The sequence below is a fragment of the Staurois parvus genome, unplaced genomic scaffold (genome assembly GCF_062004578.1).
Source record: "Staurois parvus isolate SC_StPar_1 unplaced genomic scaffold, SC_StPar_1.0 ptg000293l, whole genome shotgun sequence".
Lineage (NCBI taxonomy): Eukaryota > Metazoa > Chordata > Amphibia > Anura > Ranidae > Staurois > Staurois parvus.
The window spans coordinates 3,430,401-3,448,848 of NW_028318089.1; the positions used below are offsets into that span (position 1 = coordinate 3,430,401).

An 18,448-nucleotide genomic window follows, 5' to 3' on the forward strand; every position below is an offset into this window, starting at 1 on the left:
ACAACACCCTGTAAGCATGTGGGAACTTGGAGACCAGTTGCTGGAGAGTTTTTGGGAAAAGAAAGTTGTCCCATTCTAACTTTTCAACAGTCCTGGGTCTTCTTTGTCATATTTTTCATTTTACGATACGCCAAATATTTTTAATTAGTGAAAGGTTTGGACTGCAGTTAGGCCAGTTAAGCTCCGGGACTCTTCTACTACGAAACCATGCTGTTGTCACAGATGCAGTATGCAGTTTGCATTGGGTTTATGAGATTTTCAAACCATTGCATTCTATTTTTATGTAGATTTTTTTGGAATTGAGGTTAAAAAATAGTATTGGCAGACAGTAAATTGGTGCCTGATATAATAAGAAGATCCAGAAATGGATGAGTGGAAATGAACTGGTGATGTATGTCATTATTTCATAAGTGGTATGGCTATTTTCATAACCTTATACTGTACAGATGATTAAATTATGAAGATTTGCTTCCAGTCAACAGTAAACTATTATCAATATTAAAGTTCCTAAATCTAAAGATATCATTTGCTGGGTTTTATGATCCGTTAATAATGTGAGAAAACTAAACAATGAAAAACAAATGAGAAATTCTATAATTACAGGAAGTCTCAATAAACAGTATATTATGCTCAGAAAAGGGTGATGTGGCTCATACACAGTACTTATAAACAGTTATCCAATTTATATCGATAGCTGACAATTCTATACCCCCTAATGACCTAGCAAGCTATTAACAAAACGAGAACCAACTAGTGTCATAGCAAGATGTAAATGTGATCCTAAAAACCTGTGAAAAGGTTGCTTTGCTGGCCCCCAACTGCACATACCTTCCTTCTGTTTGCTCCACTGCTGCTCAGTTCACCAACCGGGATTTAATTCCAGGTAAGGGGAGCATGTAACTAACCACCCTTCTTCCCAGGATGCAGTGCTAGGAGCCTGGGCAACCAATCACTGTTCACCAATCATGCTGTCAAGTAAAAGCTGAATGCAAATTCTTAGCCCTGTGCAAGTACTGACCAGACATAGGGCTTCATTATTCATTGGGTGAATGGAGCAGCAGGGGAGCAAAAGGAAGGCAAGTATAAGTAGCAGACGAAAAGGGGGCAGCAGTTAAGAGGATGTCTGTGTAAAAAAAAGTCACCTGTGTCACCTCGTAAAGAAATAAAGAAAGCGCCAAACCAACAATTAAAAAATAAAACTAAATAAATAAATCACAAAAAGCAGCAAACCTCAAACCTAAAAAAAGGTACAAAGATTAAAAATAAATAGGAATCTTTTAATCTTTGCACCTGTGTCACCTACCTGTTTATCGGTCAGAGGTGGTTATCTTAATTCATCATCTAATGAGCAGATTATGGGTTGTTACAAAGTTGAAATTGGGAATCAAAATGCCTCCTGTTTGATTAGGCAGTATGCTAGACTTCTGGAATTCTTTGACAGGTAAAACAGTTCAGATGTACATTATGTCAACTGTGTATTTATCTGTTTAGCTGAAATTCTACATTATGTTGCATGGTATTCTCTTGACAAAGGTGGCATCAAAACAATTCATTATAACCTATAATAAGGTGTTACCACAATTAGGGTGAGCAGTAACGTGATAAATTGAGGTAGGAAAGGGATTGCCAATTTCACCTTTTAAAAATATCTTTCTGATGTGTCCTGCTACCAAGGGGAATTAGAGAGGTTATATTGTTTTATTGTACCTATCTGTGCCATATTAGAGTACAGAGCATCACAGTGCAAACTATAGTTATGAGGAAGCTCACAGGCTCAGAGAAGCATGCTGACAGTGGAGGCCGGATAGGGATGTAGGGACAGCCAAAGGATCAGATGTGGCCCTGGGGCCACAATTTGCCCGAGTCAGTTGTAGAGGTTTTTCGGATATTAAGTTTGTATATATTTTTCTAATTTTGTTGTTTTTTTTATTCACTTTCACCAGCACAATTTATTAGAAGGGCTTGGATATGTACTGTCTATGGCTATAATTGTGATTTATTTATTTAAATATTTTTGGGGATTAGCACAGTTTTTTTATTATTATTTTTTATATAAATTTTGACATTCATACAGCAACTGGGTTAGAGTTTAATTAGTACTTTAGCGCAGGAGTTTTTGTGAGATTACGTATTAATAAATGCATACTAATGCTGATAGACAAACAAAACATGTATGAATTAAGTGAACTGTACTTTACCATTACATAATATAGTTTAATCAGTGGCAGACTTAAAAGCCAAAATCGCAAAAAGAAGAGTTAGATCAAACACGTTATAATTACTGTAATTGCTGTTAGATCAAACGTAATTACAGCTACTTTTTGAAATAGAAATCACTGCTTTCCTTAGGCTTCTAAAATCAAAATTATAAAAGCTATTAGGGAGGAAAAACAAAGAGGCAAAGGTGTAAATCTTGACTCATCTTTGTGTTCATGGTACTATAATACATGCAGCCTGCTCCTATTCTCTTGGAGACCATGGACTGTACATCATTTGTATGCCAATAGGTTGGCTTACCATTCAAGGGGCAAAGATAGAACATTTGAAAGAAAACTAGCCCTGGACATGTTTGGGGTTGTGACTTTAAAGTGGATCATCATATCAAGGGTAAAAAACAGAGGCATCATATTCTCCAAAGGTTTAATTGGCGGTCTACAGCCAAAATGCAAAATGTGCATAATAATTATTCATGTAGATCAGCCATAAGCAACCTATTAAAATAATTTTTGCCCAAATTGGACACTAATGGCCAGTTTGAAGGATGTTTTTTAGGTACAGATTTGCTGCAGCTCCCTGGTTGAGCCTGAAAAGTTGATAAGCAGAGATGGATTTTCACAAGCAATAACTATTGTTTCCCAAGAGATGGACCAGAATCCACAGAGTTCTCCCTCCCTCCTTTATGTTTGTACAAGACCTTTTGCTTGAGAAAAATTCTTTGATGGCAGGGCTTTGCACGCACGACTTTTCATCACTTGCTGGTTTTGGGTAGCTTTAGGTCACCTAAAACACACATGTGAGCTGCACATAAAGCTACTGAAAAACAGCAAGTGATGATATGTCATGCATGCAAAGCCCTGCCATCAAATAAATTTTCAAGGAAAAAATCTTTGTACAAACATAAAGAAGGGAGGGAGAGCTCTGTGGGTGCTGGTCCATCTCTTGGTTAACAATAGTTATTGTTCGTAAAAATCCATCTCTGCAAATCAGCTTTTCAGGCTTAGCCAAGGAGCAGCAGCCACGGTCATTAATGTGGCTAAAAAATGCAAACGCCACCCATCCTGGCCATTAACATCCAATTTGGGTTCAAAATTGTTTTAATGGGTTGACTATGACTGATCTACATGAATAGATCAGTCATAGTCTTTAGCTGTGAATTGGGGGATTACAGGGCAGCCAATTATGATTTGCAAGCACTTCTAAAATGCCTCTATGGGCTCTATGGGCCAGTGCTTGAATTATTGGTGGCTGTGGTTGCATTATACTACTAGTGCTAGCCACCTTACCGGCTTGTACTTCACTGCTGGTGCTTGCCACTTCAACATGAAATACTGCAGTGTTGGTGTCTAAATGCCAGGATATACTACGCTTTTGGTGCTTGCCAGATCACCAAAAGGTCATGGAGTGCTAGTACTTGCACCCTTCTGCATCTCAGCATAATTTCTAGCACTTCAGTACCATGGGGTTGGGTACATCTGATTTTAGCAGAGACCTCTTCTCCATTGTCCGAGCTACCTGTCAGAGTCCCTCTGCTTTTTACTGGTTCATATTCTGAGCTGATTCGGACAATGAGGCCTCCCATTCACTCTCATCTGTCATGCTCAGAATCTTGTACACCTCCTCACTAGTGTACCTTTTCTTTTTAGACATTTTGGGCACTATCTTTACTTAGTGGCAATTATGGGAAAAAGAGCTCCTGGCTAGCAATCAGGGAATATTTGTAAGCAGACGGACAGTGTCAGAAAAATTATACTGACATTACACTTGTTGGGGGGGGGGCTAAACACAAGTTCTAGCAGCAATCGGGGCTTTTCCTGCTAACACTGTGTTTTTGAGGACACTATATTATTGGGGACACTAGTATAGTTCTGATCATGACCGTGACCTGATACTGATTTGACAGACACTATACCAGTAATGGCGGTGAATATCAACTTGAAAATGTGACTGTGATAGTATGGCAGGAACCAGGGACTGGCGCTAATTGCCACTGGCTGGGAGGGATACTAACTAACTCTGACACTATATGACGCTGCTAGTGGCACTAATACAGTGATAAGTGATAATACTGTACACTGTCACAGTATTAATGACACTGGCTGGGTGACAAAGTGATCAGGAAGGCAATCAAGGGGTTAACTGTGTGCCTAACAAGTGTATGTGTACTGATTTTACTCACAGACTGGCTGGATTTTGTTCCTGATTTCAGCTCTGAACAGTAAGTGAGATCAGGGTGCAGAACCAGCCAGATCTGTGTTTGATATGAACTAACGTACTGATCTCTGTGCTGTGGTTGGCCACAGCCATGAGCAGGTTCACAGCTAAAATCATTGGCTATGAGCCTGCTGACAAACTCATGCTGTGTCCAACCACAGCACAAGCAGCAGGTGGCACGTGCGCACGCCTGCTAACCCGGAAGTTCCCCCATAACATACGAGTATGCTGCGGGGGAACAACAGAGCCACCAGCCAGCAGTAAAAGTTCAACTGCCGTAATTGACGTGATTGCCGTAAGGGCTTGTTCACACTTGGCTGTTTTACCAACGCTTGCCAAACGCCCCTATAGCGTTTGGCAAGCGTTGGTCCGGCGTTTGCGGAGTGTTTTTTAACGCTTGGCAAACGCTCCGCAAACTCCGCATGCGCAGTTTAGCGGCGGTTGCTAGGCGTTTGCCGAGCGTTAATAACTCCCCACAAACGCCTATAATGCAGTTTGAGTGGTGTAACCGCTCTGCAAACGTCCTGCAACCATGTTGCAACTGCACCGCAAACGCCGGCCGGGCGTTCGCAGAGCAGCACCATAGACGAGAATAGGAGGCTTCAAAGCCTCCTGACTCGACCAGAGGCGTCCGTTTTGCCGCGACGCAACACGACGTGACGCAAATGCTCCCGTTAGAACAGCACCATGTGCTGTAATGTGCAGAATTGGCAGAGGCGTTTGGGAAATGGTAAAAAGGCTTCCCAAACGCCTCTCTGCCGCCTGCACACAACGCTAGTGTGAACGTAGCCTAAGTGTCATGCAATATTTTATAATACTTCAGTGTAGACTATGTTTTAGTAAGGTCTTGGAAGCACAATGGCGTCGGTATACCACTATGACTTTGCCAGAGCCTCACAGCTGTACATTGGGGTACTTAATAAACTTCACATACACAAAACAAGTTTGCTTATACACAAATAACAGTTTACTTGGCAATGTTGGAATGTTAAATATATATGACTTTAGTAACATGGTGATGTTAGCACCAAAGATGGCCGAATGTTCCATTAATGTTTCGATCTACAATAGGACATCTTACAGACCTCAGCATTTTCTGAATTGCATTGTGTCACCTGCGTTCTTCACTACCGAAACGGCTTATAGTTGTTCACTAGGTGAAAGTAACGTTTTCTATGACCTTGTGCTAATTAATTACTTGCGACTGCAGAAACATTTGCAGTCATTGTGAAGATAATTATACATCCTAATCTCCTGAATATTAACAAAGCAAGCCTCTGTACTTGAATAAACCTGAGGTACCACCTCTCAGACATCCAACAGAGAAATACCCCACATCTGCACATCAAAGCATTAAATCTGAGAAGAATATCTGTGCTATATTAAAGCGGTATTAAACTCAAAAACAAACATTTATTATATTGCAGCTTAACAATTCTTATATGTGATGAATGCATTTGTTTTCTTTTTTAGGCTTTCCTTCCCTTATTTTCACTTGGTGATGTGGCCAGTATGTCTGTTGTTTTTCAAAAGAACAAGCTCTCTTGCAAATGTATCAGTTACAAGGATGAGTCAAACCATTTAACACTAGCAGGGGTGCTTACAATGATCAGCTATTATGTATTTATATTACACCTGAATCCTGAAATAAACAAAACTGCTTTCTGTAACTGCTTATAAAGTATTAACTGAAGTTTGGTTTCATTGTGTTAGTGCATTTAAATCTGTTAGTAAATCTAACACTCCCCTCCCCTCCCCTCAGACTGACAATTCTGCTATCCTAATGTACCCCTTGTGTTCATTCATCCAGCGTGGTGGCACTTAGATAGCAAGAGGTGTTCAGGAAGGGATTGTCACACTGGGGTGAGAACAGTTATGGAGATGGTGCATGAGCCCACAAGGGTGTAAACCGATTGTGTAAAAGAACCCTCCACTAGTGGGAAGTGAACACTGTGGAGGAAAGCATACGAGAAGATGGAGTGTGCTTAGTGAGGGTGTTAAGAGTGAATGGAAGAACTCTCTAGTGCTTGACAAGAAACTTGGAATGATTTCCTCATAATATAAAAGATTTCTCACACTTCAGTGGTCTTATACAAGATATTCCACACTTTAATGGCAAGGTTCCTATAGACCAGGGGTGTCAAACTGATGACCCTCCAGCTGTTGCGAAACTACAGGTCCCATCATGCTTCTGTCTGTGGGAGTCATTATTATAACTGTCAGCCTCGCAATGCCTCATGGGACTTGTAGTTCTGCAATAGCTGGAGGGCCACTAGTTTGACACCTGTGCTGTAGACCAACAGGCATCACGTTTCTTATAATCAACACATGGAGTGCAAAGTGAGTTTGGAATCAGCCAATTAAACTTCTTGAAACCTAGAAGTTGCCTCCTTTGTTCCAGACAACCAGGCATTACCATCAGCACCAGCACAGCCGTGACATCTTGTACTATGATAAAGACTTTGTTGTGGTTGGCTCAGACTCTTCTGCATCCATACAGAGATCTCAGAGTGAAAGTAATGTTTAAATAAAATGTGGATCAACCCTTTGGCAGTCCATAGATGACCCGGCTTTCTTTTCTTCCATCGCGCAGCGTTATTGTATTCTGCCGACGGGGAAGAGGAAGGCCTCGAGACCCTTCCCGGCTGGCAGAATACAATGGTTGCTGTTAGCGGCTATAGTCACTTGCAGTAATCATATGCAGGAAAATTCCACAGGCTGGTTGCACCCAAATCAATCGATGGATCGACTTGGGTACAATCAGCTTGCCTATACATGGATTGAAATTTGTGCAGTCTCTGCTGAACCAGCCCAATTTTGATCCATGTATGTCCGGATTAAGCTTTGTATGGAAGGGCAGAAGTATTTGGAGGGTTAGTGTAGGCCAAATCAGATGTTTGGTATGAGTATTATTGTCTTTTTATATCTAATCTGTGAATGCACTAAAACTGATGTTTGTTTATAGGTTGGTGATCTGGTCCTTCAGGTCGGTTTAGCTTTAATAGCAGAATTTAAGGATGTTGTCTGTGAATTCAGATGGAAAGGTTTTGGTCCGAAGATGCTTCCTAACGCTCAGACCCTTCCGGTAAGAAACCTAATGTTAATATTCCAACTTCTTGTTATTATTCTAGGCATAACAATATACCGTGGAACAGATATTCTTAAAATAAGCCTGTCACCCTCTTAAACAGTACCTGAACATATGGATTTAGCCCCTCTAGCAAAGGAGACCTAAAACCATGGCCGAAGTAACACACCCATTTCAACACTTCTTAGGAAGATTGGCAGCTCATCCCACCTTATCCTATTGGACAGTAGGGATTTACCATCATATTGGAGGGTCAGAATGAACAAGCAGGAAATGATTATTACAACAGTTTACATTAACTCAGATTTTTGGGTTGTCCAGGCACTGGGGGGGTTGGTAGCAAGCAGGCTGGTAGCAGGGAGAGGAGCCAGATGAGAGTGTGCTGTACTGAGGAGCTGTAGCATCCTGGATGAGCAAGTTGCAGGGTCAGGCACCCCGGGTCGGTAGCAGACGGGCAGATCAAGCATAAATGGCAAGCAGGAGAGAAGTTGGGTCAAAGGCCACTGTCAGCAATGGTAGAGGCAGATCAAGCAGAGGCAGAATCCAAGGAAAATATAATTCTATCAGAGAAACAGTGGTGGCATAAAAAAGACAGAGTGGTCAGAGTGGTCAGAGTTTGCTTTTTTTTTGGGGGGGGGGGGTTAATCCATGGGTTTTTTTTCTTGTTTTTTGTTTTGTTTTAAATTTTTTTGTTTTGTTAACTTTTTTGCATGAGTATAGAGCTATGCTTGTCCCAAGTATATTTGAAGCTATTTACTGTTGACTGCCTCATTACTCTCTGTAAGTTTATTCCAAGCATCAACTACTCTTTCAGTAAAATAATACTTTCTAAGATTAGTTCTGAACTTTACACCAGTTAGCTTGAGTTCATGTCCCCGTGTGATTAATTTGGGTTTCATATTGAAAATACTGCCTTCCTGAACCTTTTTCATCACCTTTATTGTATTTAAAAATTTCAGAGGTCTCCCTTTTCCTTTCTTTCCTCCAGACTGTACATATTATGTTCCCAAAGTCAATCTTGATATGTTTTATCCCCGAGTCATTTCCCCATTTCTGTTACCTGTCTCTGGACTCATTCTATCTGATCAATATGTTTTTGTAAGTGAGGTCTCCAGAACTGGACCCAGGATTCTACATCAGGTCTAACTTAAGATCTATGTAGGGCAATCAGGACCTCCTTACTCCTGCTGGTGACCCCTCTAGCGATGCATCCTGGAATTCTCTGTCCCCACTGCCTGGTCACACTGTTTGCTAATTTTTCAATTATGTGAAATAAGTACTCCCAAATACCTTTTCCTCTGTAGTGCTGGCCAACACTACCCCCAATGTTGCACTCTGTTAAGGAATTCTTTTTCCATGGGTGCATTATTTTATATTTAGAAACATCGCACTGCAGTTTCCACTTTGACCAATCTTCCAGCAATGCTAAATCATGTTCCATGTTACAGAATCCTCCAGGGATACCAACCCTATAGCAAACCTTTGTGTCATCAGCAAAAATACATACCTTACTCAACAACCCTTTAGTTATATCACTTACATATAGATTAAATAGAACAGGACCTTTTTACAGAGTCTTGTGGTACACCACTAGTGACTGGTCTCTTTTCCAAGTGAACCCCATTTACAACCACACTCTGGTATCAATCCGGTAGCCAACTGCATATCCACTGAACCACCCAAGGGCTAAGTCCTAGCTTGTACAACGTTTGTATTGGATCATTATGTGGAACTGTATATCTAATCATGTGCAAGCAAAAATGCCTTTTTTAATTTTCTTTGTACCTGATTGGGTATTATTTACAAAGTGAAGCTTTACCACATTACATTTACTAAGGAAAAATAATGGAACTGCACTTGCAATTTGCACAGTCTATTTGCCTTTAATAAATTAACCTTAGTGTGAGTTTGATGGCTTGGAGTGGTGGCAGCTTTCTTCTTCTCACCTGGCTCTTCCAAATTCAATAAAGATTGGCCTTTAGGTGTCTAACAGCTTACATTGCACATTTCCCAAACACCTACATGGTAACAAGGTTCTTTTTCAGGCCAATAAAAATGAGTGCCAGTCATGTTGTAAATAAACTGGGAAAAAATTGCAAAATGGAAAGACTAATAAATCAGGGTACCCCAAAACATAGTTGCTGTCCATCACCACTCTAGGCTCAAATTCTCAAAGGTGTTTGTGATATCTTCTCCCTTAGTCAATCTTTTTTCTAAATCCTCTCAGTGGGGAACAGCCATAGGCCGTTACCTAAGCAAATTGCTTTCAACAAGCCAGCATCTTCAGATGCCTCCCAGGAGGTGACACTCCTGCAGCACCCATTCTTTTAGGATTTAAGTCCTAAGATGTTGTTGTAGAGTATTTAGTATAATTAGCACATCCCTATACAATATTATTCTGAAAGGAGCAAGATTGGTGAGCAGAAACCAATATAGCCCAATCAGATTTCAGGTTAATTCAATAGAAGGTAAATTCCTATTGGTTACTGTGGATAAGGCCTCACGTAAACTGCGTTTTTGGTGTTTTTTTGATAAAGCCCCTGAACTCAACTGTCCGTGTCCATGCACACATAGTCTTTTACCAAAGTTTGGGAGCAGCAGAGTTTAGGAGCTGGCAGTGGCATCCCTAGGCAGGTACAGGGGGGTGCGTGCTGCACCGGGTGACATCTATCGCACGCGGTGACACCGGACCCACTCCACAAAAAGGTAAGTTTTAAAGCAAGCTGACAATCACCACAGGATGGATCAGATCTGTGGATTGAGCATAATGAATTGGAGTCCAATCCATTATGCTCCCCGATCTGCAGATTTGATCCATCTTATGGGGATCGTCGGCTTGCTTTAAAACTTACTTTTTCGTGGAGCTCATGGAGAGATCAGTTAACCCCGTATAGGTTGCAAGCCAACGATCCCCACAGGATGGATCGGATCTGCAGATTGGGGAGCATAATAGATCAGAGTCCGATCCATTATGCTCCCCAATCCACAGACCCGATCCATCCTGTAGGGATCGTGGGAGGGGTGAAACCAAGTGTTACCGCATTGGGTGACACCAACCCTAGGGACGTCCCTGGGGGCAGGTAAACCTCCCTCTCCTGAATGCAGAAGAATTGCATTCAGGACAGGAACATTTTGGCCAAAAAGTGCCAAATGCAGCAAAAACTTTGTAAATGTCTAAGTGTTTAGTGCTTGGGTGTTTATTCATTTTACTGGCGAGTACTCTGGCCAATAAAATGAATAAACATTCAAGAGCTAAATGCGGCTACATGCGGTACCACGTTTATACGCGTTTATGCGACGTTTAGCATTTTTCTGCTGCCAGTAGAATTTGAGTCCAAAGGCAGTTCCAGAGTATATGTATCCTTACTGTGTTTTGCCTATTTACACATGTCTGAATATTAATACTACAAGAGCATTTTAGCAAAAAATATTTAAAGTGATGATTTCACTTATCTATCCTAAAACACTACATTTGGCAAGATAAATAGAAATAACAATAAACAGTTTTTGCATCCAAATGCGTTTATGTAATTTGTTGATCCATTCCTCTATTATTGTTGAAGGACGACATAGGCATTTTATGTAGCAATCTGTCACATTTATTAAGCCTTAAACTAAACATGAACGTAATGGTATTTTTCTGTTTTGCTTGTTACATTTGGTAATATTTCAATGTTATAATTTTAGGAAACAATCAATTTACAAGTAGTATACTGTATGTCTATGTGTAACGCTATATATAAGAACTTAGCATACAGCATTAGGTAAGGAAGTCATTAGCATAAGCAGAAACCTATGATATTAAACACACTGGGGTGGACTTAGACTGAGCATTTTGCAAGTGCAGTTGGACTCTTTAAGTTCAGTTGTACTTATTTTTCTTGGTAATGTGGTAAAGCTTCACTTTGTAAATAATACCCAATCAGGTGCAAGGAAAAAACAGTTTTGCTTGTACATGATTGGATGATGAAAATCAGCAAAGCCTTACCGCATTTACTAAGCTCTGGGGAAAATGAGTCAACTGAACTTGTTCACAGTCTATTTGCCTCGCATGCCCTGTCCTCAACCATTCTTCATAGCCCTACATCACCATCTTCAGAACTGCTTTACCAGTGAACACAACAACATGGCATCATTGTTCCTCCTCTTTTCTTGCTTTAGAATGACAATGGAGATGTAGAGGCAGTTGATGGTGCAGAAATATTTAGACTGCCTGAGTCATGTGCATTGGCCAACAGGCACACTCAAAAAAGTGTACAGTGATCAATAGGCACATAGTTGAACTGGTATTTCCCACTTCTAACAATGTGACGTGCTAAAGCCTTGAAGTAGTGTAGTTCCTCAACCCTGTAGTAATGTAGAACTGCTTTCAGGAAGTAGTACGTAGTACTACAGCCCTGAAATAATGTATTGCCTAAGCCCTGACAAAGTGTTGTTCCACAGCCCTGAAGAAGTATAGTGCTGCCGCCCTGAAGTAATTTAGTTCCCTGAAGCAGTATATTTCCACAGCCCTTAGATGGCGTAATACCACTTCCTTGAAGTAATGTAGCACTGCAGCCCTGAAGTAGTATCATGCCACAGCCTTGAAGTAGTATGTAGAACCACAACCCTGATGTAATGTAATTCCTCATCCCTGAAGGAGCAAGTAGTGCCACAGCACTGAGAAGTAGTGTGGTACCACAGCCATGAAGGAGTATAGTACCATGGTCCTGAAGTGATGTAGAACCTCAGAAATAGTGTGCTTCCACAGTTGTAAAGTAGTTTAGTACTATGGCCTTGAATGAACCCCTACTCACCATCACCTCCTGTCGCTTTAAGAGGTTCTGAATGCCAGTAGATGGAGGCAGGCATTCCAGGCACATGATTAGAAAGCCTCCAATCATAATTAGCCATTGAGAGCTTTACAGTAACTGTACTGGGACCAGGCAGGATGCCAACTCTCAGCACAGAAATGTTTACATTTGGGACGCATATAAGCGGCCTCTCGGCATTAAATCCAATCCACCAAGAGGCCACATATATGCATATGGCTGGTGGGAACAGATTAATGTAGAACCTCAGAAGTAGTATGGTACTGTGGCCCTGAATTAATGTAGAATTTCAAAAACGTGTGTGGTACTACAGCCATGAATAGTACCTTAGCCTTGAATTAATGTAGAACCTCAGAAGTAGTGTGGTACTACAGTCATGAAGTAATATAGTACCATGGTCCTAAATTAATGTAGAACCTCAGAAGTAGTGTGGTACTACAGTCATGAAGTAGTTTAGTACCATGGTCCTGAATTAATGTAGAACCTCAGAAGTAGTGTGGTACTACAGTCATGAAGTAGTATAGTACCATGGCCCTGAATTTATATAGAACTTTAGAAGTAGCATGATACCACAGTCATGAAGTTTTATGGTATTATGACCCTGAATTAATTTAGAACCTCAAAAAAAAATTGTGTGGTACTACAGTCGTGAATAGTATCATGGCCCTGAATTAATGTAGAACCTTAAAAAATAGTGTGATACTACAGTTGTGAATAGTACCATGGCCCAGAATGAATGTAGATCCTCAGAAGTAGTGTGATACCACAGTCGTGAAGTAGTATTGTGCCAAGGCCCTGAATTAATGTAGAACATTAGACGTACTGTGGTACTAGTCATGAAATAGTATAGTACCATGGCCCCAAATTAAGGTAGAACTTCAGAAGTAGCATGATACCACAGCAGTGAAGTAGTATAGTACCATGTAAGAAGTTGTATAGTAGCACATTAAAAATCTGGGGGTTTTTTTTTAGTCTAATGACCAACGTACAATCCTCTTTCTATTCTTGCCAATCTCTGTTCAAACTCGGATTTGTTTGACAAGCATTTCACATTTAAAGATTCCCAAGTATATTCTCTGCTCTTGCAGTCTGTCCACGTGTTTAATAAATAATAGCTGAACGCAATCACTTTTATCTCTTTAATTTCCTCATTATACATCCAAAATACATCAAGCTTATAGCTAATCAATTTCCACTTTCTCTTTCTATCATTAAGGTGCATAGTTGCAGTTCTATAGCATTTATTGGCAATGTGAGAAAGGCAGCTGATACGGCTCACTGCAGATATTAGTCAGAATACCTCATTAACTGTAATGTCTTATTATAAGAAACTTAAAGGATAAGTAAACCTTAAATGCAACATTGTGTTTAAACAGTTGATGATATCGGTCACGAATATGTACGCATAAGCCCCCATATCTTTACAGCTCATAAGCCGTTTGGTATTTTATTTACACTTACTATGAAGCTAAGTGGAGCCTAATGTTCTGTGTCAGCTGCTGTCCTACCATAAAGTGCTAAAATCTGCCTGTATTGTTCTCCAGTGGGACTCAGAAGTCAGTGGTATGAAAAGCGTAACCATGTTTTTCATAATCTCTTTCTACACTTTCCATAATCACACTACTGTTCGAATTTGGCCATTTGTAGATGTTTAGTATTTTTCTGTTTTCTTGTATAACAGAATATGCTGCCTCTGCCTGGTTCGCAGTGTCCACATATGACAAATTCCCTCAATTCATTACTTCAGTAAAGCTGGTCCCATGTTGCAGGAGACCAATTGATGGAGGTCAGTCTACCCTAGTACACCTAGAAATGCCAAGTAGAAGAGCAAAGTGTCACCTTACTGCACTAGCGGTTCAGTTCTAGGTGGGCAAAGCCAGAGTGGGGGAACTGTAAGAGTACACTATTCAACCAATAAATTATAAACTACTCAGGGACTGCTATAACGAGGAGCCAAATAAAGTCATTGGCAGGCAGGGTGTCAGTCGCTAACCTTTTGTTATACACAGGAAAGTGTTACTGGCAGTAGAAAAGTTATGTATTTCTGGCATTTTGCCACCCTTGGCAGCCTTACTGTGTTCCTCCATGGTCTACGTTGGCTGTGCAGAAATCTTTCCTGGGATATACCTAACTAATCTTAAAAATGCTGCTTACCCTCTCCTATTGTAACTAACCTTTGGAAGAAAGATCTGTATACTTACCTATTCTCAGACCACTCCAGTCAGGTCATACTGGCAACAGGGGATTGGAAAGAGCGCTCAATAACAGCTGGAATGTCTGAGCGGTGATGTCACCCATAGGCTTACCATGGTCCACCTGCTCCCTCTTCTCCCCTGATGCCGCTGCTAGCTGACATAGGGGAGCAGGCTCAGACTGGTGATAGGGCACACCAGGCATTTGCCCAGTGGGCTAAGGCCACCTGGATAGGAGGTACAGGCGGGCGGCTCATAGAGGAACCGGACCGCGCATTTCTCACCTGCCACCACTGAATGCCCGCTTCTCCTCCGCTCCCTCCTCCAGGCATTTAGTGGTGGCAGGTGCGAAATGCATTTTCCAGTTCTTCTATGTGTCGCCCCTCCTATCCATCTCTCGCTGCCTTGTCTCCTGTATGCTTCCCTGGCGACCCCCCCCCCCATCTCCTGCTATGCTCCCGGAGGTTCCTCCCTCCCTGCGAGTGCTGCGGTGGATCTGTCAGGATAGACTGTCCCCATTGCTGAAAGGTCCCCCACCAGCACTGCTGGGAGAGGAGAGGGAAAGCTGGTTCTGCCTCTCCTCCTCATGCCCTTTCCTCCTGTCTCTGCCCCGGCAGTCTTGTGTCTCCCCACTCCCCCTTTTTTTCTTTTCTTCTGTCTTTCTCTCTTCTTTCTTTCTTTCTTTCTTTCTTTCTTTCTTTCTCTCTGTCTCCTTTTCCTTCTTTCTCTTTCTTTCTTTTTCTCTTTTTTGCTGTCTTTCATCGGACTCCGTGGAAAGGGTCCCCGGGTATATGTTTACTGCTGCTCAAGGTATAGAGACTCCCAATCTCCAAGCACAACTCCTCCTGTAGGTTCTATCCCAGCTCATGTGGTGCATAGATGAGAACAAAGGATGTCCGATCGGCTGCGCTTCAAGCAATCCACTTTATTGAACCAAGATAAAAGCAATACAGACAGTGGAAATACAGTTGGGAACTGACAGGTAAACGCGTTTCACACTAAAGACAGCACTTATTCATTACCCAGTGGACCCATGTACAAAGTGTTGGTTTTAAACACCAGCAACAGATATTCCTTCTAATCAACACTGGGTCAACCTCTTGCAACACCAAACCGATTTAAAGGTAAAGATAGTTCTGCAACTAACAATTTTAACATCCCCAGAGTGCAACGCATAAAATCCAATGCACCAACCACAGGATATGTGCAAGAATTCCCGCATCGCACAATGGAGATGGCAAAAATAAAAATGAAAATAAAGCTGTAAAGAATGTATGGGAAGAAGAAACAAAAAATAACATACCAGAAGAAAACACCACATCATGTATAAATGTATGTATATTGGATCCATCTCAAATAAGAAGATATACAAATTATAAAAATAGATATGTCTCAGATCAATAACAAAGTCTCTGTCCTTTCCTCACCATCCCAGATATAATAAATAGAGATGAGCGAATTATTCAAAAATTCGATTCGGCTGATTCGCCGAATTTGAGGAAGAAATTCGATTCGATGCGAATTAATTCGCTACGAATTTAACTTATTAAAAGGGTTTCTAGGCTTCAGAGAGCCTTTAAATTAGTGCAGAACACTGTACCTTTAATTTAAATGCCCTTGGAGATGAGGAAGGACAAGGAGAAGGAGAAGGATGAGAAGAAGGAGAAGGAGAAGGATGAGAAGAAGGAGAAGGATGAGAAGAAGGAGAAGGAGAAGGATGAGAAGAAGGAGAAGGAGAAGGATGAGAAGAAGGAGAAGGAGAAGGATGAGAAGAAGGAGAAGGAGAAGGATGAGAAGATGGAGAAGGAGAAGGATGAGAAGAAGGAGAAGGAGAAGGATGAGAAGAAGGAGAAGGAGAAGGATGAGAAGAAGGAGAAGGAGAAGGATGAGAAGAAGGAGAAGGAGAAGGATGAGGAGAAGGAGAAGGATGAGAAGAAGGAGAAGGATGAGAAGAAGGAGAAGGATGAGAAGAAGGAGAAGGATGAGAAGAAGGAGAAGGATGAGAAGAAGGATGAGAAGAAGGAGAAGGATGAGAAGAAGGATGAGAAGAAGAAGAAGGATGAGAAGAAGAAGAAGGATGAGAAGAAGAAGAAGGATGAGAAGAAGAAGAAGGATGAGAAGGAGAAGGATGAGAAGAAGGAGAAGGATGAGAAGAAGGATGAGAAGAAGGAGAAGGATGAGAAGAAGGATGAGAAGAAGGAGAAGGATGAGAAGAAGGAGAAGGAGAAGGAGAAGGATGAGAAGAAGGAGAAGGAGAAGGATGAGAAGAAGGAGAAGGATGAGAAGAAGGAGAAGGAGAAGGATGAGAAGAAGGAGAAGGAGAAGGATGAGGAGAAGGAGAAGGATGAGAAGAAGGAGAAGGATGAGAAGAAGGAGAAGGATGAGAAGAAGGAGAAGGATGAGAAGAAGGAGAAGGATGAGGAGAAGGAGAAGGATGAGAAGAAGGAGAAGGATGAGAAGAAGGAGAAGGAGAAGGATGAGAAGAAGGAGAAGGATGAGAAGAAGGAGAAGGATGAGAAGAAGGATGAGAAGAAGGAGAAGGATGAGAAGAAGGAGAAGGAGAAGGATGAGAAGAAGGAGAAGGAAACAAATAGATACAATGTTTCAACCGCTGTATGGAGGGAATGTCACAGAACTGTCAGAAATAGCGGAGCTCTGCAGATACACTTAGCGGAGCTCTGCAGATAGATACAGCGGTTGAAACATAGGCTATGTTTCAACCGCTGTATGGAGTGAATGTCAGAGAACTGTCAGAAATAGGCTATTTCTGACAGTTCTCTGACATTCACTCCATACAGCGGTTGAAACATAGCCTATGTTTCAACCGCTGTATCTATCTGCAGAGCTCCGCTAAGTGTATCTGCAGAGCTCCGCTATTTCTGACAGTTCTGTGACATTCCCTCCATACAGCGGTTGAAACATTGTATCTATTTGTTTCCATTTATGGAAACAAATAGATACAATGTTTCAACCGCTGTATGGAGGGAATGTCACAGAACTGTCAGAAATAGCGGAGCTCTTGAGATACACTTAGCGGAGCTCTGCAGATACACTTTTTGCCGGCTTGGAATTCTTCTTATTTTTATCCTACTTCTTCTTCTTCTTCTTCATCCTCATCCTCTTCTTCTTCTTCTGAGGATGAGGATGAAGAAGAAGAAGAAGAAGTAGGATGAAAATAAGAAGAATTCCAAGCCGGCAAAAAGTGTATCTGCAGAGCTCCTCTAAGTGTATCTGCAGAATAGAGGAGCTCTGCAGATACACTTTTTGCCGGCTTGGAATTCTTCTTATTTTCATCCTACTTCTTCTTCTTCTTCTTCTTCATCCTCATCCTCAGAAGAAGAAGAAGAGGATGAGGATGAGGATGAAGAGGAAGAAGAAGAAGTAGGATGAAAATAAGAAGAATTCCAAGCCGGCAAAAAGTGTATCTGCAGAGCTCCTCTAAGTGTATCTGCAGAATAGAGGAGCTCTGCAGATACACTTTTTGCCGGCTTGGAATTCTTCTTATTTTCATCCTACTTCTTCTTCTTCTTCATCCTCATCCTCATCCTCAGAAGAAGAGGATGAGGATGAAGAAGAAGAAGAAGAAGAAGAAGAAGAAGAAGAAGTAGGATGAAAATAAGAAGAATTCCAAGCCGGCAAAAAGTGTATCTGCAGAGCTCCTCTATTCTGCAGATACACTTAGAGGAGCTCTGCAGATACACTTTTTGCCGGCTTGGAATTCTTCTTATTTTCATCCTACTTCTGCTTCTTCTTCTTCTTCTTCTTCATCCTCATCCTCAGAAGAAGAAGACGAGGATGAGGATGAGGATGAAGAGGAAGAAGAAGAAGAAGTAGGATGAAAATAAGAGGAATTCCAAGCCGGCAAAAAGTGTATCTGCAGAGATCCTCTATTCTGCAGATACACTTAGAGGAGCTCTGCAGATACA

At 41.4% G+C, this 18,448-nt stretch overlaps 1 protein-coding gene across 1 annotated transcript in view; it reads left to right on the top strand.

Moving 5' to 3' along the window:
* MGAT5B (alpha-1,6-mannosylglycoprotein 6-beta-N-acetylglucosaminyltransferase B) overlaps positions 1–18,448 on the top strand; it is a 199,742-nt gene that overhangs the window by 41,776 nt on the left and 139,518 nt on the right. The window contains exon 2 of the mRNA XM_089682674.1: positions 7,397–7,516. Within this exon, the coding sequence (XP_089538800.1) occupies positions 7,449–7,516 (68 nt within the window). The 5' untranslated portion in view covers positions 7,397–7,448. The remainder of the gene's footprint in view (positions 1–7,396; positions 7,517–18,448) is intronic.